This window comes from Crotalus tigris, unplaced genomic scaffold, assembly GCF_016545835.1.
Source record: "Crotalus tigris isolate CLP2741 ecotype Arizona unplaced genomic scaffold, ASM1654583v1 scf7180000024401.5802323, whole genome shotgun sequence".
NCBI classification, from domain to species: Eukaryota; Metazoa; Chordata; class Lepidosauria; order Squamata; family Viperidae; genus Crotalus; species Crotalus tigris.
The window spans coordinates 80637-106485 of record NW_024100569.1 but is presented as its reverse complement, the minus strand read 5'-3'; the positions used below and the strand labels follow the sequence as shown (position 1 = coordinate 106485).

At 35.0% G+C, this 25849-nt stretch overlaps 1 protein-coding gene across 5 annotated transcripts in view; it reads right to left on the bottom strand.

Moving 5' to 3' along the window:
* Nucleotides 1-25849, bottom strand: part of NEK7 (NIMA related kinase 7) — a 72335-nt gene that overhangs the window by 16366 nt on the left and 30120 nt on the right. For all 5 annotated transcript variants that reach the window (XM_039329552.1, XM_039329548.1, XM_039329549.1 and 2 more), the window contains exons 4-8: nt 23674-23736; nt 20873-20983; nt 9942-10050; nt 9031-9138; nt 1486-1580 (exon numbers count right to left, since the gene is read on the bottom strand). In XM_039329552.1, the coding sequence (XP_039185486.1) occupies nt 1486-1580; nt 9031-9138; nt 9942-10050; nt 20873-20983; nt 23674-23736 (486 nt within the window). The remainder of the gene's footprint in view (nt 1-1485; nt 1581-9030; nt 9139-9941; nt 10051-20872; nt 20984-23673; nt 23737-25849) is intronic.

The following is a 25849-nucleotide window of genomic DNA, read 5'->3' as shown; positions in this document are numbered from 1 at the left end:
AGTGCCCTACAATTATTTAATTTTTATTACAAAACTAAAGATCCACAAATTCCTGTTTTTGACAGAAACAATGGCTGAGTAAAAACTGAAGGAGTGAAATAAAATTATGGCCACTTATAATGTAACATAACATTGCTTTATCATTTTGCTTCACAATATGCCATTAATGTGCCCCAATCCTTAATTTGTTTGCTAAATTTTAAGGAAAGTAGAAAATTAAATTCTTTAAAACATGATCTTATTACATAATTATAATTGTCTGTCAAAAAATTAGGTAATATGACAACTGTGAGAAAGAAAAGAATAATGTAAATACAAATCTTAGTTGCTAATTTCATTAATAGTAACAAATAGCAGCACCACAGAAAAAAAATATTTTTGAATAAATCCCAGTTTAAGATATAATAATTAATAAATGTCCAAAATAATGCTCTCATTAAATGTTTATTTCCTTTATAATTCAGTCATCAAGTGGTAGTTGAGATAAGCAATTATATATAGCAGTAATCTAAACCAAATAGTGCTTTCTGTATACATGAGTCCGAGAGAAAGTAATCATTTTACAATTGAATTGTTTTGTTTTGTTTAAAGAAAAACTTGTTATGATACTCAGAAAATCCTAATATTGTAGGGTTTTTTTTCCTTGATAGAGAGTTTTGATGAATTCTGCTGAACTGCAATGAAAGTGATCTATCACTTCACCTTGCATGTAATTACATAAACTTTTCTAGAGATCTTTTGAGTGAAAGACTGCAAGCCAATGGGTAAAACTTTTAGAGCTGGTTATAAACATCCAGAAGGTTTTGGTAGAATTTGGTTATCTTACTGATCTCATTATAATTAACATTTTACAAGCTAGAATTACGACTAGTTTAAACAATTCAAATGAAGGAATACCTTTTCCTGACATTATTTTTCCATAAATCCTTTACCTCTGTATCAAAGTATTAATGATCTTGTGTTTAGTCAATTATATACAAATATTCAGCCCGATATACCATATAAAAAGAACAGAATACTAGTTTCCTAAGCTATCATCAGACTTAGGAAAGTTTAAAGATGTTATACTTTAAAATTCAGAAAACAAAACTTTAATAATTAATGAAATAATAGCTGATACTACAAGTATTGACTGGAGTATGCCCTTGCTAGGTCCATTTCATGTGAAGATAATGTTTTCAATTTCAAATTGTCACCTTGGCAGTTAACCTTGATACTGAAAGATGAAGACTTGAAAAAGATTATTTTGCAAAGTATATGCCCCAAATTTTTACAAATATTTGTATTACGTTCTTTTTATATTGTGAACTAAGGCAAATGTGCAAATTTCACCACATATATCTGTAAAATGCCAGATTTCTTTACTTTCAGACAGTACTAATTTATGGAATGAAAATTCAATAGAATCATAACACAAGTAGAAAAACATTTTGATCAACAAAACATATCAACCAACTTACACGTATTAAAAGTTATCAATCTTACCTCATATAACAGACATCCTAGAGACCAGATATCTGATTTGAAGTTATACCCATTTTCATGGATTCGTTCTGGAGACATATAATAAGGTGTTCCCACTACAACAAATATAAATACATAATAAACAAAAAATTAAATTAACAAAAATGATCTTCCAACATTTGCTTTGGAAAAATTACTATTCAATATTTAAATACAAAAAACTAAACTTCAGTAACTGAAAAATTATTCCAAATAATTTAAGCTTTGTTTTATGAAATTAATTTCATGATAACCTAATTTAAAGAGTAGCAAAGTTTTCCATAATTATCAATAAACCATTTTTTAGCAATTTAGTAATTTAATGTTATATTAATCTTACTAATGTTGTCAATCATAAACTGATAAATTCTATAGGGATATGTTTACTTTTACAGCATTTATTAAATAAAAACATATATTGGTTTTATAACTAAAGAGGTTTCCCATTTATTTTTATTTCCTTCACTGAACGAAATTCATTAGACATATTTTGCTATGTCTACATTCTGTCTTAAAAGCATAGCCAACATACAATTCAATCTTTACATTATTTAAAATAAGCAGAAAAATGTTGTTTCTAAGATAATCAATAAATCTTTTAAAAGGAAATGGCATCTTCATGTTATTAAGGCAAATCTTTTTTTTTAAAGATTTTTTCCTAAAGCAGTGAGTTTATGTATATGTGGATCTGTATGTCTATCTATCTATAACTCCTTTTAACTCATTCTAATGTTTGCCAATTCATAAAATTTAACTAAAATAATAATCAACTGTAGTTAATAGAAACTGAACTGGAAGAACACCAAAAAACAGGAAAGTTTAGCAAGGAATATGTCATCTTGCTCTAACAGGTATTTCATAAGGGATACCAACCTGAGAAGGGTCTCTTATAAAGCATTATACACCTTGAACTGATTCATTATCCCAGTTTCAGAAATAATTTTGTATTTACCTATATAATTATGTACATAAATTTTATTTCTATATAAGATGAAACGTTAGAAATTATTTACATTTCCAAATTGATAACTGATTAATTTGTTTTTAAATAAGTATAGAAACATTTCAAAACAAACACTGCCACAGAACAAAACCTGAAATTTACATTATCTTGCGTTTTGTGTGGAATACATCTTGAAACATGTTAAATATTCTGATATAATATGGTAACATGGAATAAACTTTTTTCCCTTGTTTTTTTATGTCACACAGTTTCATAGCAAATCATCATAACAAGTTAACAGAATCTGCAGTTTTAGGGCCTTTTTGAAAAGTGACAACCTCACACAAAGTAAAAACACAAATTAAGAAAAAAAAACCTACCTTATCAAAACCTAACAAATGAAATTTTGTCTCTGCATTCTTAAATATACCTTTAATTACACATGACCTCATACACAGATGAAGGATCAATAAGCCATAGTAGAACCTTTAATTTAAATGCATTTTAAAAACAAAATACAAAAATATACTCTGAATGTAAATTGCAAACATACCAAATGGTTTACTCTATTATTTGCATTAAGAACTTACTATCTAAACTTTCCACATCAGCAGCACTTCTGTGAAGCATGATAGTGTAGATATAAACTTTTACATTTACCTAATGGTTATTTATGTGGATTTCATTATAGCATAAGTACCACACATTTTCTTACCAGGTAAGCAAGAAGTTTCAAGTAAAATAATTTCCTTATCTCTGGACAGGAAACTGCTATCCAGAAAAATCTCCCAATTAATATTATCTGTGTATTAAGACTAGTCTCAAGGCAGTCTCAGGTCCAATACACTCTGCTTGATTCAGTGATTCACTCTGCATGAATCAATGACTGCTGGCAGTTAATGAATGGGCATACGCTTTTGGAAGAAGGGACCACAGGTGGCTGGATAAGGCATATAGAGAACAGCTCCTGAATGGTTTAGTGCACGGGTGTCAAACTCACCACGTCATGTGACATGTCGTGACGTATCGTGACTTTTTTTGCATTGCCCAAGCTGGGGTAGCTGCAGCCTCTACATAATGTAACCAGCCCGCGGCCCGGCAGTTTGACACCCCTGGTTTAGTGATTGAAAACCTAACCCAAATGATTCCTAGACTGAGATTCCTAGTCTCCCGGTGGATATCACTCAAATGTTGTGAAGTAGAAATTATGCTTGAATCACTCAGGAAGGGGAAGGATTCTCTATGATTGAGCCAAGTGTACTAGCATTTGCAGGTCAGCATTCATCCAACTCTAGGCAGTGGGCAGGTGGCTGCCAAAGATTTGGAAGACAAGGTAAGAGAGTAGCCCAACCTGTTTTCAATGGTCAGACCCCAATAGTGGAAGCAGAACAGATTCAACTTAGGAATTAACCATCAAGTCAACATCAAGCTGTGGGCAGAGTGACAACATAACATGTGCTGAGAAAGAAGCACTCTCTTCGGAGGAACACTGATTGGTGGGCAAGATAAGTATTCTTGTCCACAAATGAACACTGTGTAAAGTAAGTCTATCTGCATGTCTTCTTCTGGTTCATCAACATAGTGCAAAATTCTCCTGAGTTACAGCTAGCCAGACACCATCTTTTTTCTCCTTAGCAAGGTCCCATGTATGGAGGTACTCGAACAGGGATCAATATGCTTAAGCTTATCAATAAAATCCCTAAAATCAAGGCTCTGGCTTAAACTTGATACACTAAATGGCAAGAAGCTGCCACATTCAGCAGATCAAAATGGTACAGGCCTCCTGGCTATTTTAAATCCTTTCATATTTTTGATGCTGAGTCAAAAATTCTCCAACGAAGGAACTCAGAAATTTAAACAATCTGCTAGAATTTAGGATTTAGCATTCTGAAAAGGCCACCTAATCCAACACATATCTATTGATGAGTCCTCCAGCTACGCTGTTGTGTTCTGATTAAACTTCTGATTGTGCATATTGTTTCCCAAGAAGAAAAATTAAGTAATTCTGGTTTCAATTTGAAGAGAATTGCTGAGAAAAGACTTGGAAAAGGTCAGCCTAACAGTGAGGTTTACAGGTTCATACTTTATCAAAAGCAAAAGTATCTTTTAACCAGTCATTCTCCAAAACCTATTGTTACATTAAAGGAGTGAGAAGATACTGATAATACACGAAGAAGAGAATCAATGCTTGCATTTTGCAGAATTTAACTTAGCTTAGCGTCCATATTAACTAGAATGCAAATTGAAGTTTTTCAATACTATCTTTCTACTAAATCCTCAAAAATACAGGTTGTCCTCAACTTACAACAGTTCATTTACTGACCTTTTGAAGTTGAGACGGCACTGAAAAAAGTGACATATGACTGTCTTTCACACTTACGACCATTGCAGCATCCCTTTGGTCACGTAATAAAAATTCAGATGCTTGACAACTGACTCATATTTATGATGGCTGCAGTGTCCCTGGGTCATGTGATCACCTTCTGTGACCTTCTGCCAAACAAAGTCAGTGGGGAAGCCAGATTCACTTAACAACCATGTTACTAACTTAACTGTAGTGATTCACTTAACAACCGTGGAAAGAAAGGTGGTAAAATGGGGCAAAATTCACTGAACTGTCTCGCTTAGTAACATAAATTTGGGGCACAATAGAGGTCGTTAAGTCGTGGACTACCTGTAAAAGCCATATCAATTTAGCCCCAAAGACAATGATGTCTTTTAAGAGCATTCAAAAAGCATTCAAAAAAGCATTCAAAATCATTCAAGCAAAGGGTGAGGTGGGATATATTAAAATATTTAGCAATAATTTCTGTAAACATGGATAAAAGCAATTTACTTTTACGAAATGCATAGTAACAAGTAATGGATGGATGGTAGCGTAACTTTGTTTTTACACAGATTGAACAAAGTACACTGTGAGGTGACCATCAGCCATAAAGCCTAGAAATGAAGTATTGTTTAGAGTAAAATATATCTATGCATACCAAATACTGCTAACAACATGCCCATTAGGTTTTGCCTCTCTAGAACAAAATATTAGACCTGGTCTGACTTGGGAAATTCCAGTGATAGGTATTTAAATCTTAAGCTAAGAAAAACATTACTTGGATTTACATGATAAGCAATATGCATTACTGTATAATCTTGATCAATGGCACAATCTTGTGACCACAGTTTACAATGTTTCTTTGCTGGAAACTGTTATTTACCGTGTTTCCCCAAAAATAAGACTGGGATATTTTTGGACTTATTTTCAGGGGATGTCTGACTTTACGACCGCCCATTCACTCGATCCCACCATCTGGTTGCTCACGGTTACAACGGGGCAGGAAAGCTCGCATCACACTTGTGCTGCCATGAGGTGAGGTGAGGCAGATTGGGGGGATAGAGCTGCCCCACACTCGCTTACCTCCAGCCCAGGGACAATGTAGAGAACCTACCACCGGCCTCCAGAGCTGCCATCATTGAAACCATACAATATAGGCAGCAAATGGGCAGCAGGCAACGTGACGCAATTCTGCAGGACCTAAGCGGCAGGTGGAGGAGACTGCCGCCGCCAGGCAGGTGATCTGCAGGGCAAAGTGGAGCCGGCAGGGACCAAAGAAAGCCCCTCCAACGATGGACACAACTGATATGCAGCAGCGGCACAGGCCTTTCACCATCACTTCCCCCCAGGCTCCGAAACGGCGGAGGGGAACCGGGTAAGGTGACAGAGTCTCCCCCACCCATTCTCCATAGCACGGCAATCCGGCTCAGGAGGGGAGTGAAAGGGAAGAGGTGGGCAGGCAGCTGGGTCATTGAATAGGTAGGGGGAGGTCACCAAGCAGGGAGTGGCCTGGTTGCAGGAGCCCTGAGATAAATGGGTGCAGGGCGCATGAGGCAGCTCCAACCCCCCACCTGCCTTGCTTCACGTCATAACAGCACCAGTGAGATGTGTGCTCTCCTGCCCATTATGACCGCAAGCAACCAGACAGGTGGGATGGAGTGGGTGGGGCTCTTAACTAGGGCTTATTTTTGGAGGACTTATATTAGGTGCACGCTAAAAATCATGCTAGGGCTTATTTTCTGGGTGGATCTTATTTTTGGGGAAACACAGTATTACCAGTTTCCATTATAAAACACTCATTGTGGACAATAAATCTAACTTAACAACCAGGGTGATTTGCTTAACCACAGTGATTCACTTAAAGACTACTTCAAAAAAGATGTAAAATCGGGTACAGTTATGTGGTGATCCACTTATAACTTACGAATGTAATTCCAGGCTCAATTACAGGTAGTCCTCGACATACGACCACAATTGAGCCCAAAATTTATGTGACTAAGTGAGACATTTGTTAAATGAGTTTGCCCCATTTTAAGACTTTTTTTGCCCCAGTTGTTAAGTGAATCACTACAGTTGTTAAATTAGTAATATGTTTGTTAAGTGAATCTGGTTTCCCTATTGACTTGGCTTGTCAGAAGGTCACAAAAGGGGATCATATGACCCCAGGACAATGCAACTATCAGAAATATGAACCAGTTGCCAAGCAGTTGAATTTTGATCACATGACCACGGGGATACTGCAGTGGCTGTAAGTGTGAAAAACAGACATAAATCACTTTTTCAGTACACTGAAACTTGGAACAGTCATTAAATGAACTGTTGTAAGTTAAAGACTGTCCGTACAGTAGTAGGTTGAGTTCTATCTGTAATTGGTTTTGGACATCCTTTGGGATGCTATAACACTGTACTGGCCATGGATATCTCTTTACCAATCCTTGATCTACTATACTGAAAACTACCGCATTAAGAGGAATAGTTTTAGACAAACTTTGTAAAGGAAAGGGAGCAAAACACTATACAAATTCACCATAAGCGAATAGGAAAGCTTAATGTGAAACAGAATCGTCTTCTGGATGAAAGCAATATATCATTGGTTTCACGCTAACACTTTTGGAAGAAGAAATTAGCTTAATGGCACTTGACAAAAACTAACCCACTGCTGCAAAAGACAAGAATATCCCAATGAGTGCACATCACACATTACTGGACTTGAGTGGATGAAGACCAGCTGAAAATATAATGATTTCTAATATTTATTTCCGAAGCAGCAAAAGATACTGCAGTGTCTATAAGATAATAAAGATATTTCTTTTCTTCTCAACCAAAGACAGACCCATATAGATTCATAAAAACTATCAGCTGTTAAGCAAAAGCAGAGCAGCGCACGAGGGCATGAAACCAAGAAAAAAAGTCTGCAATAGTAGCTCAAAGGCCAGATTATAATACAGCGTGATGACTAAGCAGAGTAGGGGGCCAAAGATTAGCTGTAAGACCTGTGGCTCTGAATCTACTTTGCAACAATTAGGAAATCAATCAATCAATAAAAATCAGTAAAGACCAAAATAAAGTGCACTGCTTCAGGGTCCAGATTAAAGTGGTACCTGGAAAAATATTAATGGTCTGACAACGAATGTGGGTAAAAAGCAGATGGCCCACCAAAGATTGTGTGTGAAAGGGAGGTTTGTTTTGCTTACTAGACAACTCTTAAATTTAGGATGGCCAGACATCCTGTTCCCAGCTCTGCACATGATATATTACTAACTGCTTGTCACATGGTGTATCTAAATTGCTTAACACTTGATATATTACTGATTGCTAAAAGCATTCCAATGTAAACGAGGAGCTATCGATTATAGATCTGTCTAGTAGTTTTCCCATGTTAGAATAAGGACCTATAGAATGTAACCATGTGAGGAATGTGACCTGCTCAGGAAATAACTCTGCTTGAAGGGTTATAAAAATGGTCATCAATGGCCAGGCTTTTGTTCAGATTCTTTAGCCATGATGGCTCTCTGAACCTGCGCAATAAACTTCCCTTTCCTGGAAAGAGCTGACTCAAGTCTTTCAATTCTACAACAAGATCATCTGTGTACATCAAGCCAGTTTGGTAATATGGGTTTAGGCTAGATTGTAAGTGTGAAGCTAGCTTTGCTCAGTGAAACCAATGGAGTTTTATTATTGTTTTCTTTTTACTAGGGTACACCATATTTTAGAATCTCTAGTCTTCCTTAACAGTTTACATGACTAGTCTCTCTATACGATTAATGCAGGAATGTATGATCCAAGCACATGCCCACTTAAGTTATCTTACATGGTGAATGTATATAGGGTAATAGTAGGAAATCTTGACAAGAGGAATCTCCTCTTGCTTTGAATCTCACCGCACCAATAAAGACATTTCTTGTAGAAATATTAAGTCTCTACCATAGGCTGCATTAAACAAGCATTCAAACCAAAAACAAAGACTGACACATCTGAAAAACTGCATTGTTTTGTGAAGTAATCTATTAAAATCCCATTCAACAAGAATGCCATCAAAATCAGTCATAACAAAAACAGCTTAATTTTGAATGGACGTTTTTCAATCTATGCAAATGAAATTTATTTAACAATTAAGCATATTTTAATCTATGTCAATAGACAGCTAAATTCTTTAACTAAGAATACATCAAACAAAAGGTCTGCTGCATATACAGTATTCTAGATGTGTACCATTAACTTCCACTTTTAATTATAAATACAAAGAAATCTTTCTGACCTAGAGAATGTGCAGCTGTGGTTTTAGAGCTGAAAAATCTTCCCAAGCCAAGATCTCCAAGTTTTACTACTCCTGTAGCAGTAATGAATACATTTGCAGGCTTAATGTCTGTAAGAAAAAACAAAGTACTATATAATGCTATACTTTTAATAGAAAAGCCCATTATTAAGTATTATATTAAGTTTTATTGTTTGTTCAATTTTCGTTTCCTTTTTTAAAAATACAACAAAAATACTATAAATTATTTGTTTCATCTAGTGGTTAAGACACCAAGCTAGAAACCAGGAGGGTGTGAATTCTAGTCCCGCCTTAGCTTTGAAAATCAGGTGGCTGAGTTTGAGCCAATCACTCTCTCTCAGTCCAGACCACCACACAGGATTGTTGTTGGGGGTGGAATAGGAGGAAGAAGGAATATTAGGTGATATGTTAGCGGCCTTGGGTTATTTATAAAAATAATATAATTAGGATAAAAATATCTAAACAAATGATGAACTATTATCTGTGCCAAGTAATATTCCAACTTCAAGCATAATTGAATTTAACATGCAAGTTACTAATTAAAATGTGTTTATCTTTGAACTAATTTTAGGGTGAAATCCTTTATCCACTTTTAGGGAATAAATGCTATGAATTCAAGAGGGCTTGCTTCTATAAAGAAATGAATTGAATTCTATAATTCTGTTTAGTTCTATAGGTAGTAAAAAAAATGATGAAAAAATTGATTGAGGCAGGCAATAAAACTCATTAAAAAATAGACAAATGTAACTAGAGAATAGAGAATATGTCAATGTTTTTTTTTAAATGACATAGATACATAGAAGGCACCATCACTTGTCTTTGTAGCTCATGTAATATATACTGCAGTTCCTATATTTGTACAACAGTAGTTGGAATGAAATGCAACTTATTACCTCGATGCATGACACGACGGGAATGCATATGTTCCAAGGCACTGCACAGCTGAACAAAGTATTTCCAAACTGTCCTTTCTGGGATCAGCCTCTTCTGCTTCTTAAAATGCTTTGAAATAATAAAATAATACTGCAATCTGGATTTGTTATTCAGTAATGATGCAGAGAACTATTAAAATAAACAAGCCTTCAGCTTTTCAATCGAGAAATCATTAACACAACTGAAGAGGCAGGACCACATTTAACAAAGAGAAAGATGGTTCCTCTTTCCATGAAAAGAACAAGAATTCAAGAAAACAGCTTGAATCAAAGGAAAAGTCTGATAGGGTAAGATGAGACGGAAACTTATGTGTAACTTAAGCTGAACCTTTACTTTCACAAGTGATAAGCCCTCATTTGGTTATGTCTATCTTCTCTCCAAGTTTAATGAATATAATTAGATATTAGATCATGGCTTAGAATAATATGAATTATATAGGCTCACACATTCGCTTCCTGGTGCATTCTTCAAGAACAACTATATACAAGAAATAAGTCGCTGTTTCAATTTTTTAATTAACCACAATTTAATAGTATTTCTGAATCTTAAATTGCAATTAATCTTAATAATCATTGGTTGACACAGCACCAAAAACCATGATTTAATCTACACTATGATTTAAGTCTAGCCAGTGTTGTCCCAATTCTTTTTTGTTATATATATTTAAAATATATATTGCCCTTTCTCCAAGAAATATACATGGGTTTGCTCCAATATTTTCCTCTTAACATCCCCGGAGGGACAGCTTAGGCTGAAAGAAAAATGCAGATGAATCTGTCCGTATAGAAATACCAAAATGACTCTCAATAGGTAATATTTAAAGAGCACCTAGTATGTTCATTTATATATGCACAGTATATGCATACATATATGTACATATATATTAAACAAGTGTATGGGAGACACTAAATGCTGAAAGATCAACTTAACTAAAAAAAAGCTAAACTAAAGTAGGGCTATTTCATCTGAAACTGAAACTACAGAAGTTTTGTGATTCAGAATTCAGAAGGACACAGGACACCTGAAAAATATTTTCCTAATATTTTCCATTTGGAAAGTGCCAACAAAGAAAAATCTGAAAGTGGAAGATGGGAGTTAAAACTGTCTGATCATAACTAAGCTTTACTAAGGATCTTCAGTAACAGATTGATTTAAGATTATTCCAGTATTCAGCGATTTATTTTTTAAAAAAACTTTTATAGGAGTCTAACAATCATGAGGATGCCTCATTGCTTGGAACCCCTGGATGGTCATGCCTTTTCACTGCTCTCCATCCATCATTTAAGCCATTCCACTCTGCTTTCTAAGAGCATTTCCTAAGAGCACAAAGGCCTTCAACTGTTTTTATTCATTGTAGTTTGCTTGTCCCTGCATCTGGTACAGGCCAGATCATGGTAGATAAGCAATCTAAGGATTGTATTTTGGCCCCTCTTGCTTCACTAGTCAATTTGGTCTAGTAGTTAAGGCACCAAGGCTAGAAACCAGGGGACTGTGACTTCAGATCCTGCCTTAGGTAGGAAAGCCAGCTGAGTGACTTTGAGCCAGTCATTCTCTCTCAGCCCAATTTACCTCACAGGGCTGTTGTTGTGAGGAAAATAGGAGAAAGGAATCTGATGTACGTTTGCCGCTTTGAGATATTTATAAAAATAATAAATTTAAAAAATCTAAAAAATAAACCCCCAAGGAGTTTTCACTCAGGTTCATCAATTTCTTTCTTAACCAATTAAATAAACTAGGCTTTGATCATAATCCAGATCTGAATACAGGTATTACTGATAGTTTGATCAAATTAGCTTTTGAAGGGAATCCTGTTAGCCTGGCTTGTGGCAAACAAAACATTTATTAGTGGGTAAAATAAATAATTGTAGGGAGAAAGTTTCATGCAATAGAAAACAGGAAGATGGAAGATTCAATCCTGTAACTTGTTTTTTTACCCCCTCAATTGCCATTTGAGAGAGCAAGAGAGTGATGTTATGGCTGAGCTTTCCTTAAGACAAACAGCAGTATAAAATATTTAAAAGTATTTTATATTTATTTTTATATCATTTCCTTTTACAATTTTTAAAAGCTCAAATGAGGCAATTAAATGCCAGTTCCCTGAATGGTGCCATGGCTGAGACCTGGATTGAATCCAAACAAATTCAGTGAACTGTTGTCCCTATAGCTAAAATTTGCATATCAGAGAATTGTTTGATGTTGACAAGAAGACAGAGACCAGAATTCTTTTTATATACAAGTGAATACACAGCTTCAAGAATATGAATATAAAGCGTACTTCTTTGTTTTAAAAATTATCCCTAAAGATTTTAGCATGTACTTCTAAACAAACTTCCCTATTTACAAAAAGCTTACCTATCTGGATATCCCATCCCTCACTTTAACAGTATAATATGTACGTCTATATTTGTATCTGTGTTCTGCTTTGTGTTTATTTATGTTGGGATACTGCATGGAACACATGCAGTATCCCAACATAAATAATTGACTATGGTAAATTCACTTTGTGGTAACTCTAGTCACGTAGAAATATCAAATAAACCAAATTTCTAAATCTTTATTTGCCTGACCTGAATGGAAAATGTTTTAAAAAGATCTGCATGGCTACTTCCTTAACCTGCAAAGAGAACCTGTTGGATTGGGAGACAAACTTAATTTGATCCAAAAGAGGAAATTTCATCTTCCTTGAAAGCATGATGAGGAAGGATTCTTTTTTTTCCTAACCTGAATCAGAGGCTAGAATTTGGGCAGCCTAGTGATGCAAACTAATTTGGACATTAGTGCATACAAACTTAGCATTTGTAGGTAGTTCTCACAAATATTCACAAACTGTTCAGCAAATGTTTGAAGTTATGATGGCGCTGAATTAGGAGAGTTACAGCCCGTCCTTGAAGTTGTGTCTGTTGCAGCATCCCCAAAGGCAAATGGTTGCATTTTGAGAGCTTGGCAACCAATGCACATTTATGAAGTTGCAGTATCCCATCATCATGTGATTATCATTTGCAGCATTCACTGTCAGCTTCTATAAGCAAAATCAGTGGGAAAGCTGGCAGGAAATTGCAAGTCATGGTTGTGCTTAATGACATGAATTTACTTAAAGACAGAAACTGTCAGAAGTGACATCATAAACTGACACAGTCATGTGCTTTCTTGCTCTACGCCAATGTTGCTTAGCAACAGAGTTTGCAGTCCTAATTACTGTTAACGTCTGTACTTCCATCTTTGAACTTGACTGGTTACTAGCGATGCAGCTAAGAGGAATTCAAAACTGACTGAGCAGAGACAACAAAAAATTCAGCTTCACTCATTGAGACAATACAAAATTTAAATGACTATGCCATTTACAACAAACTACCACCTGACTTTGAGAAATCTTCCTTTGTCTGTTTTAGTTAAAATAAAATCAACTGGACTCAATAAAAACAAATAAGCATACAGCACCACAACAGAAAAATCCAAAGACTGATCTCATAATGAACTATAGTAGATGTTTTAACAACGAAAGATATATTCCTGGCATCACCAGACAGAGCTGGAAAAGGCATTATGAAAGCAACATGCATTCTTGATCCTACGAGATTGTTCTTAAAAACCTCCAATGTTTCAATTTTTAAAAAAAAAAAACCCATCAACCATAGTATGATGAACAGTGGAAATGACTGGTGAATTAATATAACTCTGTTATTAGGAAAAGTAACATAATATGATTTAGTAAAATAGCTCCATTGTAATACTAAGAGCTAGAAACTAAGAGAGATTCAGGATAGATGGTGGTATATTACTGCCTGATCTAGCATATTATTAGAAATGCTATTTACTTAAGAAATGGAAAAAATATGGCATTTTAGTATAAATTAACTGGGTTTTTCTTGAGTTGGAACCTAGCAACATGTGCAGGGAAGATAAGGGGGTCAAAATGGGAGCAATATTGTTGCATGAGCACCTCCCTTTTTGTGTTCTTTGTAACACTGCACAAATGGGTGAAACTGGCAATCACAGTACTGCTGTCGTCATTCTAACAAAACAGGAAGATCATTATATTAAGAGAACACAAACAGGTTGGCAAATGTTCCTTTTAGCACGTAAATTAAGAATTGGCATTCAAGTAAATAGAAACAGTATATTATCTACTGTACCCACAAATCTCTTTGAAAGAACAGGCTATTTAAAACAAAACAAAACAAAACAAAAGAAGCTGGCGTAATAAAGACACAAAAATCGACATCAAACAATAATTAGAGGTAGCGTCAGAACTCGTAGCAACAAATACACAAGTAAACAATTCAAGGAGTTATTTTTATCTTCCTTAAGAAAATCATCACCATCTTGAGGTCTTGCCATCTAGTTTTATAGCTGCTTAATTCAGTACAAGAAATATTATTTTAAAAAGAAGATCAGAGAGTGAATTTGGAGGGCATAGACCTTGTATTAATTGTGATTTGAGGAGGATTGTGGAATTGTTTCCAAATGCAGAGAAGAAGGTAAAGTTGAAGATATGTGAGTTTACAGGTAGTAAGTCTTACGACCACAATTGAGCCCAAAATTTATGTTGCTAAGTGAAACAGTTGTCCCATTTTACAACCTTTCTTGCCATGGTTGTTAAGTGAAACACTGCCATTGTTAAATTAGTCACATGGTTGTTAAGTGAATCTGGGTTCCCCATTTACTTTGCTTGTCAGAAGGTCTGTGAGGTAAGGTAGTAGATTCTAATAAGGTTTTCTTCTTTTCTTTTCTTTTCTTTTTTCTTTTCATACCGTTAGCTGGAAATGCTGCCAAAGAGCAACATATATTAGAAGAGGCAGGGGAGGAAGCTGGTTTTAGTTTGACAGTGAACCCACAATATAGCTATAGCAGCAGTACTTTTCAAACTATTATTCAACTCTCACATCAGTACAGAATCATTCAGATTATCAAGATGGTTTACACAAGAAGGTAATTCAAATATATGCCTACTTTTTCTGGTTGCTCCTGCTAGCTTCAAACCTACTCAGGCTTTTTGAGGATTAGAATTTACATAGACTTCACTGTAAAGAAGGAAAAGAATTACTTTTTCATCCTATTATTGTGATAGGATAATTTTACCTTGAAAAGTGCTTTGCAAATATCTGCAGTGGGCATTTGAGGTTCTCTAAGATAACCCATGGGATCAAATTAAAGGAACTCCTTAAGCACTAAAGATAGTTTTACTGTACTGTGCTGTGCCAATGCAAGAGCACTGGAAAAATATTTCTTCTTGGAACTGACAGTGAAGTAAACTAAGTTCTTAAGCTATGTTTCCTCACATTTGGCTGGAGTTTTCCCCCATTTGCATTCTGACGATTATCTTACTAAAGGTGTTCCTTGACTGAAGATCACAACTGGGGACAGAATTTCTGTTGTTAATTAAGTCAAGCCTGATTTTATCACCTTTTTTTGCCATGGTCGTTAAGGAAATCACTATGGCTGTTAAGTAAAACAAGTGATCATTAAGCAAATTCAGCTTGCCCCACTAACTTTGCCAGCAACAACCAGCTGGAAGGCCGGAAATGGCAATTACATCACTCTACGATACTGCAACACTCATAAACACATGCCAGTTGCTAAGTATCCAAATTTTGATCATGTGACTGGGAAAGATGTTGCAATGGTCTTAAGTGTAAGGACTGGTCATAAGTCACCATTGTAAATTCAAATGGTCGCTAAAAAAATGGTAATATGTTGAAGAGTACCTGTACAGATAGTCCTTGGCTTACGACCAGAACTGAGCCCAAAATTTCTGTTGTTAAGTGAGCCATTTGTTAAATGGGTTTTGCCCCATTTTGTAACCTTTCTTGCCACAGTTGTTAAGTGAATCACTGCAGTTGATAAATTAGTAACCCGGTTGTTAAAGACTTCCCCCACTGACTTTGCTTGTCAGAAGGTCGCAAAAGATCACATGACCTTGGGATACAACAACGGTCATAAGTATGAACCAGTTGCCAAGCATCTGAATTTTGATCACATGATCATGGGGATGTTACAAATATCATAACTGTGAAAAATGGTCATAAGTCACATTTTTCATTGTAAGTTTGAATGGTCACTAAATGAACAGTTGTAAGTCAAGGGCTAACTGTACTACATCACCACACATCACAATCTCTTGCTATATAAAAGAGTCAAATAAAGTGAGAATAACTGCGTCAAACTGATCACATATATTACTCTGAGTCATTTCTGAAATCCATAATAAAACCAGCACTCTGTTGGGAGAGCCAAATATGCAGACAGGGAACGTTCAAAGTGTTCTCATATATTACCCAAAATCCATAAGGGATCCAGCTTATTATGCTCTTGTGAAGGAGCACTGCCATAGTAAGTCCATATTTCATAAATATTTTATAACCAGAACATGAGACTGGATACAAAATCCTTCGCACCATTGACATCCTATGTTACTGTGGCAAAAAAAAAATATAGAATTTATTGCATTGGTTAATTAAGTGGCAAACATAAAAATCTAGAGATGCATCAGAAAAAGAATATCTTAAGTTATTTACTTTATGCCTGTTACAAAAGCTATTGTCTAAATGCTGTATTTGTGCATTTGTGTACCACCAACATTTTTCCTAGTATTATGCATACACACGCACATACAAGGAAAACCAGGGACAACATTCAAAGCACATATACTTTGCTTTAATACGTCAAAGAGCAGTGTTTCATTCATATAATGCACCTTGCAAGACATCTCTTTTGTACATTTTTCATAGCCCTAGCCAATAGATAATAATAGAATACAGTCAAGCACATTATGTTTTGCTTATTAAGATAAGATGCTTGGTATATGAGGGCTGTGAATATTTAAAAAATCAATAGGCATACCTAAATTTCTGCACTTTTTCCCCTTTTCCTCTAATATAGAGAGTTTTATTTGCTTAATGGAATTTTCTCCCAAATATTTTGTTTGCTTATTCTCCTTTAGGCAGCCATGTGCAAATTTTCTTTTTTTTTTAAAGCCATATAGTTATAAATTAGAAGATTTTCTTTAAACTATAGTGCAAAGTATATAAGCTTATTTATGCTAATATAGTTAGTAAAATAGACATATACATTACATAATAATTATTTATTAGAATGGTTTAAAGCACTTTGTTCCTATGTCTATTTTTAAAGGAACTTTCTGATCTGAAAAAAGCATAGCACTTTTTGGCTGATCATTAAAAAAAAAATCTAATCTTTTCCAGACTTCTATGAAAGCCTGGAAAAAAGATGCCACTGGTTTAAGAAATCCACTCATTACAGTTCAGGCAAGTCTTAAAACAGTATCTTTTTTTTTTTTTTTTTCCCAGATCTGCCCAACAGCCTAACAGAGATTGGACTCTTTAATGAATAGCCAAGAGGTGTGATGCCTATAGTCAGCAGGGCCTCCAACTGTTTTCAAAGAATACACAATGCTACAATTCCATGCCAAATATAGACCAAAAGAATCTAATGAAAGTAGGGACAGAAGCCCATTAATACCTTAATTTAATTACTGCTTCTTGAGTTTAATTATTGATTCTCTCTATTCACATAATAAACAATGCACATTTAGAGGCGTTATCATTTTTCTATTGTGTTACATATGATTTCTCCTCAAACTGTCACCTCAAAAGTATCTGGAAATGCATTTATTGCCCTTCCCTCACTCCCTCCCTCCTGTATTTCTAACATAAATCCATAGTACAAGAACTAGGAAAATGTTACTATGCCATAACACCTTATGCATATTTAAACATAGCCAGATCAAGCTGTCATTAACTTCAAATGGTAATCTGAATTCACTACATAAAACATGATGTGTATGTTAAGAGGCAACTGAAAATACCACTGAACAGAAGGGGGGAGGGGAAATAGAATCAAATCTGACCATGGACAAAATCTAGATTAAAACAGCAGGGGGAAAAGAGTCAAGTACAGTAACATTAACTGGTAAATTTACTAACCATAGATTCAAACTGTGATTTATACAAAGATATGATTACATTCAGAACTGTCTTCTCTGAAGAACTACCTAAGAGGTAATGGTATTAAAAGTAAATCAGCATTCCCATTCTGATACTCTCCAAAAATTGGAATGGAAGCCTAACACCTCTACATAATGTGGAATATTATGGAAGGTCCCTGTAATAAGTAATTCTGTAAATCTAGAAAACTATATAAAATTATTTTTAGTTTATAATTTTTCAAAAGAAACTGCCAACCATATCACTGGAATCAAAATAAAAGAATATATATTAAAAGCAAGGTAATTAAAAGGAAGACAACTATTTCATATCTTGTTTCTGCCAAATAAAAAGGCCAACATTAAAAATAGGTAGCTAGATTATATTAATATGCCTTACATATTTAAAAGAGAAAAACACACAGTATTATTTAAGCACATGCATTCAGTTTGGTTAATTTACCAAAACATTATCCATTTATGTATCCTATTAATTAGCTTTACTTAAAACTGTCTTATTCAAAGCAAAAAATAAATTTATTGTATTCTCTTCCAAGGAACATACAAAATAAAGTTCTATTTTCAAAGTGTAGTAATGAAATAAAATTGTACTGCAACAAACATGAGACACTGTATTGACTTGTTAACTAATATAGTCTGAAGAACAATGCTATTGTGGTGGAAAAAAAATTAGGATGAAATGAAACAAAGAAATTGTATAGCTATGAAATATATATATATATATTACACATACTCATTTTATAGTTATTTACTTAAATATACAAACTGGAAAAATAAAATATTTGACTTTTGGACTTTTTAAACAATATGTCAATTAGAAAAAACAATATCTTTAGAATATAATTTAAATAAGTTGCCCATCTATAAGTTCACCAAATGTTTATTTCTAAATTTCGTATTTGGTTACTGAAATATTTGATAATAGAGTATGTTGTTTGTATTGCTATACAGGTACTCCTCAACTCAGAACTGTATTTGAGTACACTCATGTGTGAATACTCCAACACTGGAAGTTTTAAAGAAGAAATTGAACAACCATTTGTCTGAAATGGGGGTGAGCAGGGGGTGGACTAGAAGACCTCCAAGGTCCCTTGCAAATCTTGTTATTCTGTTATTCATAAGTCATGCTGGTCATTAAGCAAGTCATCACATGATTGGCCTGATTTTATAACATTTTTTCTGAGGTGGTCATTAAGCAAATGCCCCAGTTGTGAATCCATTGTTCACCAGAAATCTGACAAAAAAATGTCTTAAATTGTGGTCATGTGATTGTGGGATGCTGCAAATGGCCGTAAATGTGGATTTACATATTTTTTGTATTTTATATTTAATGTAATATGACATATGAAAAATATATTAAGGATTTTCATTTATAGCAGAGGAGTGCAAGGATATTCTATATCAGGGGTGTCAAACTTAATTTCATTGAGGGCCGCATCAGCGTTGCGGTTGCCCTCAGGGGGCCGGGTGGGTGCGGCCTACTGGGTGGGCATGGATGGAGTAGATGTGGCCTACTGGGTGGGTGTGGCCAACTCTACATTCTGGGGGCCTGGGCAGGAGTGGGATAGATCTGAGGGATAGATAGTGGCAGAAGGGGGTGGGACCAGCATGGTCCACTGGAGGAGCTTCACTGTTCCTCTCAGGCCATGCGGGGGGGGGAGCTTATGGAACGAAGACTGAATGCATTTCAGCATAGATGGCCACCACAAAATTGTACATTGGCTCCCAGCTGGCCTGGGCCAGGGCCAAGGCAGAGGGGGCCGTTCCCTCACTGTTTCCAGGATGGCTTCGCGGGCCACATGAAACCACTTCGTGGGCTGCATCCGGCCCCCGGGCCTTGTGTTTGACATGTCCGTTCTATATTGATTCTCTAGCATTAATTTCTTTGGGGATTCACAGAATCCTCATATTTTATACTTATGTACTTTTCTTCTTCAATGTAACATCTTTTAGAGATGTGAATAAAAAAATAATACTGAAAATGTGTGTGTGAACATATATGTATGTATGTGTGTGTATGTGTGCATAAGTCATAACTATTTTGGTCGTAGACCAGTAAACAATACTGAAAGATGAGTACTTCTTTATTTTATATGTTGTATAAAATATGTACTGCATTGATTTACAAAAATTTAGCCAAAACATGTTTCATTTTGCCTGCTAATATTAATCTACTTTTAAGTATAAATAAATGTATGCTCTTTTTGGAACACAATACACTTACGATGTTATAGAAACAAATCAAAAAAGAAAAAAAAAGGAAAAATAGAGGGAGGGGATAAGAAAGTAGATTAATATAGGTGAAGAAAGAAGGGACCGTGATAGGCTGCTTGCCTTAGTATTGATTCCAGTTCTGCTTTAGAGAATCCAAATATAGGTTAAAAAAAAAAAAAACCCTCTACCAATTGCCATACTAACTCCTAATTCATCTTTCCCCACTCCCAAACAATAGAAAGAGAATTGTATAGAATTTTGCAAGCAACTTCCAAACAATAAACTGGAGAATGACTGCTGGAAAATATCCACATGTCTTTTGAGGGGCAATTGCTCCCAAATATAAATATGTCTGGTGGACCCATTCTTATTTATCATGTATTCAAGTCAAATTAGTTTTTGTAATTGAATTCTGGGTAAAACCTGAAGGGGATAGGAATCCAATTATACTATTCGGGCTCATGTGTCAAATTTGGGGAATAATTCTGTTTTTCTTTTATCTATATTATCCTATATAATTTATTTGACAATAAAATATAATCTTTAGCAGCTGGTTATATTGTAAAAGTCTCAAATGACTAAATAAGATGTACATATACCTATTATATGAAATACAACATTAGCTATTTTTTTTAGATTGAATGAAATTTACTCCTTATCATTAATCAAAATAAATATCTATATGTAATTCGTTCTAATAAGAAAAACACATACCTTGATCATCCTAGAAAGGTCTCCAGCATCTGCTAATTCCAGCACGATGTTTAGTTCATTGTCTTCAATAAATGATGCATAATATTTGATTACATTCGGGTGGTTCAGTTGCTACGAAAACAAATATATTTCAGCCTATAGACTACTGTTCACAGATACAATACACCAGTAGTAAAAATGATAACTACTACTCTGCCATTTAAATCCCCCCCAAGTGGGAAAATAACTTTTCCTATTTTATAACTAAAATTATAATTAAAACATTATTTCATATCCATTCTTTCCATACTCACCAGGTTTAGAAAAGAAAAAAAAATACTTGGAAGAACCCCCAACTTACAAATCAATGCAATCCTTGTTAAGGCAGCGAAAGTAAACCAAACTCAAGTTTTCAGACTGTCCCAAAGGTGCGTTTTTTACAAGGCAACTGGACTTTCTTGTTTTCTTTGAAGACATTTCACTTCTCATCCAAGAAGCTTCTTTCAGCTTCTTGGATGAGAAACGAAATGTCTTCAAAGAAAACAAGAAAGTCCAGTTGCCTTGTAAAAAAATCACCTTTGGGAAAACCATGACCTGGATGACTAAAAATCTCCATAGACAAGTTTTCAGGATCTTCTCTTCTTTTATTATAAAATTAAATATATTTTATTTTTTAAATTTTAATTATATTTATAGTATTTATTATTGTAATATAAAATGCATTTTGTTTTTAAGATATAATACAATTATAATAAAATTAAATATTATGTTTTATTTATATATTTATATATTTATATTTATTTATTTATTTATAGTTTCACATAGTGGTTAAAGGCACTGGCCTAGAACTCAAGAGAGTAAGTTTTAGTCTTGCTTTAGGCCTGAAGCTACTTCATGAGTTTGGGCCAGTCATTTTCTCTCAGACCTAGGAAGAAGGCAATGGCAAAGCACTTCTGGAAGTCTTAAGAAACCTGCAGGGATTTGTTCAAGTAGTCACTAGGATTCAACATATTGGCTATACAATAGAATACAAATAACTGCTTAGTGACAATTAGGAAATAGGTTTTCTCAATGCTGAAACCTGTTCTTGCAAGGATCTATCTTCTGCCAACGCCCAATGTTGACATTTTTTTAAAAAAAAAATCCATTTTTTTTCCTGATAGTGGCTGATTCCAACACTAATTCTAGTGAATGCTGTTCTTGTCAATGAGGAATATAGCATTGTACATAAAACAATACATAAAATAATTTAAAACCTAAAGACTTTAGCTTTTCCAGTGCAAAGTGCAAAGGTTTATGTATCATTTCAGCATGCTGCAGAAGAAAATTATGGACAGATTAATGTACAATTGTACAAATAGTCTTTTGACTTATGACTGTAATTGATCCCCGAATCATGGACATAAGTCATGATGATAGTTAAGTGAGTCACCTCAGGACTTTTCTCAATTTTACAACCTTTCTTAGGGTTGCTTGTTATACAAATGTGGCAGTCATAAAGCAAAGACCATAGTCATTAAGCGCATCCATTGTCTGAAAATTGGCATTTTTTGCTGAAACTGAAGTAAATGCCAGTTTTTGGCAAAAAAATGTAGTAAAATGTGATCACATGACCTTGGGATACTGCAATTAGTAATAAATGTGGGGTCAGTTGCTGAGTTCCCAAAATGTGATCATGTGACTGTGGGCAAGTGACTTAGCCATCAGAATTTCAATGAGCTACGTGAGTAGCGCTGGGCAAGTGTGCCATAACGTTGCACGGTCACTAAATGGCCAGACATAAGTTAAGAGCTATCTCTATGAATAAAAGGTGTAAACATAATAACTGAAAAATAGGTTACATACCAAACCAATTACTTTACAACAGGGGTCTTCAAACTTGGCCCTTTTATGACTTGTGGACTTCAACTCCCAGAATTCCTCAGCCAGCATGCCTGGCTGAGGAATTCTGGGAGTTGAAATCCACAAGTCATAAAAGGGCCAAGTTTGAAGACACCTGCTTTACAAGGTTTGACAACAAAAAAATACACTAATTGGTTCAAGTGTAATTCAATATATATAAATCATTTCAGCTATGCGTTTTTTTTTTTGTGAATATGTTTATGTTCCCTGGCCAGCGCCTTCATCACACCACCCATATAATAAACCTATTTCAAAGTAAGGGAAGGCAGTAGAGAAAGTTAGCATGTTAAAAAAAAAAAAACTATAATCCATGAGCAAACACTGATCTTTTTTAAAATTATAGGTAACTTAAAATAAAATTTAAGTTATGTTCTAACTTAAAATATGACATATAATCCATTACTGTGTGGAGTAGAGACACGCAAAACTTATAAAATGTGTATGTTGAAATTAATTTCTAGATGGAAAGCCACATTAGTCTATAGAGAAAAATAATAAAAATTCATATAGGATCTTAGGTTTAAAGGTTGGATCAATTTATTATTGGGTAAAGTTCTTAAATTATGGCTCACTTCATCAAGTACATCTGGTGTATAGTAAGATCAGTAGGTGAGACCTGTTCACTCACACTTTTAAATAGCTGGAAGACCTCTGGTGCCTTTTTCAGGATTTATTCTCATTCCCCCAGGAAGCAAGTCACTAGGCCAGATTTCGTGTGCTTCAGATGAATGTGAATCTGACATAAAATTTTAATTCAAACTGACCTATTGACTATTCAGTGAAACTCTAAGCTAAGATAGCTTGCTACTCATATATAACCACAGGCACAAAATTACCTATATCCAATAACTTATTGCTTCTTTTATAATCAAAATAGTAATGCTGGAATACATTCATTTCAGAAAAGAAAAGAAAATTACCTTAAGAAGATCAATTTCCTTAATACAATCTGCACGTGCCTTTGCATCCATTAAATCAAATATCTTGTAAAGAAAATAAAGGGAAAAATTATTAGGCGATAATAGATTTACAAGAAATATGTGTTCAATGTTTTCTCTTTAAATGAAAATGTGCAAGATAAAAGCAACCCATTGCATTAAAAAATTCTCAAGTACTGAATCATGAGATATACATTACACAGGTTAAATTAAAGCCTCATGGAAGCCCAAGATACAAATTTGTGAGACAGCACAAATCTTTGTAGAACCTCAGCATGATTTACTGTTCCAGCTCTGCCTCCTTCACAGCAGGAGAGGTGAATAATTCTGCCCAGCATTTCTGAATGAATGGATCATTCAACCACAGTTATGCAGCAAAAACAGGTGTTCTTAAAGGAAAATCCTGGAGTCAGTGCTCTATGATCTCTTTACCCATTCATGAGAGATGCCCAGAAACTCACATTACATTCTATCACAACAAGTTCTATACAACATCAGTGTAAACCAGGGGTAGGCAACCCAAAACACTCAAAGAGCCACTTGGTCCCGTTTCCCACCTAAAACAAAATACTGGGAGCCACAAAACCCTTTTGATATCTAAAATGAAGATATATGCAGTGTTAATTCATTTTAGATGTCAAAAGAGTCTCTCTCTCTCTCTCTCTCCCCCCCCCCCTCTCTTTCTGCTGTTGATCTGCCGGTCCTCTTCTCCCTCTCTTTCTTTCTCCCTTTCTCTTTCCTCCCTCTCTCTTTCTCCTTCTCTCTCTATCCCTTTCTCTTTCTCTCTCTTTTTTCTCTCTCTCTCTCTCCCCCCCCCCTCTCTCCAATCTTCTGCTCACCTGGCAAGCTGGCTTCAAGCTGTTCTCCAACAAGCTCAGGGTAGGCAACCTCAGCTCTTTTATGACTCATGGCCTTCAACTCCCAGAATTCCTGAGTCAGCATAGCTGGGCTAGCTACCTTTCTCCTGCCCTTCCTGCTTCCTGCTGAGACGTAGCAAAGAGAGGAGCTCCGCCCAAAAAGCTTTTCAGCTTGTCAGAGAACACGGTGAGTCCACTCTTTTACACACTTACACACACATACACACACAAACACAGAGAGAGACAGAGAGGGACAGAGAGAGAAGCAGGGAAGCACAAGTGCCTCTCTCTATCTCTGTCTCTCTCTGCAAATGGCAGAGGAAGCTGGGAGCCACAGGGGAAGGCTCAAAGAGCCACATGCGGCTCCAGAGCCGCAGGTTGCCGACCTGTGGTGTAAACTTTTCAAAAATCATCAAGAGAAGTGCCTTAAATTTTAATTCAGAAAATGAGCGTATCTTAGTGGCATGACATTTCAGAAACACTGTCAGGTACAAATGATGAAATATGACATTCATGTTCTAAAAGCATTTTGGGATTATAAAATTGTGCAGCTAGTTTTCAATGATCCTATTTTATGTAAGGAAATTTTTTAAGATTGACTCCAACGCATCTACAATCTTTTGAGCAAAACAAGAGATACCGTACACATGATAATGATGCCAAGTGGAAAGGGTCAATTCTCATGCATCTGTATGAAGTCATAATTTTTCTCCTTCTTGTGTTTGTTTTTAAACTACATTAAGACCTAGTGCTTATACTGCTTTTTTATTTGTTTTTATCCAAATTTGCAGAAATTATGCTGCCAATAACTACAACTGCTGACAGGGATCTGAGGACAATTTATCCGTTCCTGATCTAAAACTAAGTTTCACAGTTATGATTAGAAATGCAATGGTTTTTTTTTATAAATGTGAAGCAACCAGGAAAAAAAAAACTAGAAATGTTAGAGGAAATGCAAAATATGCAACTCATTTTCAGCATTATTGTCACTTCATTTAGTTATTAACTTCATTGGTTTGTTCGTAAACGTATGTTCATTTTAAACATTAAAAAGCACACTTTGCTCAGATAATAACTGTAAACCTACTGTTTGAATTTACTTTTGAGTAAATTTAATTTTTGTTATAAATGAACTGAACTAATTTAAAAATATTGTTTCATTTTTCCTATTTTAAAAAAAACAGAGAAAAATGTAATGTTAAAATATCAGTAAATAACATCACATTAAAACAAAGGGACATATTTTTAAGAAATACAGGAAGCACTAATTGACAAAGGAAATGTGTGGGTGAAACCAAAGC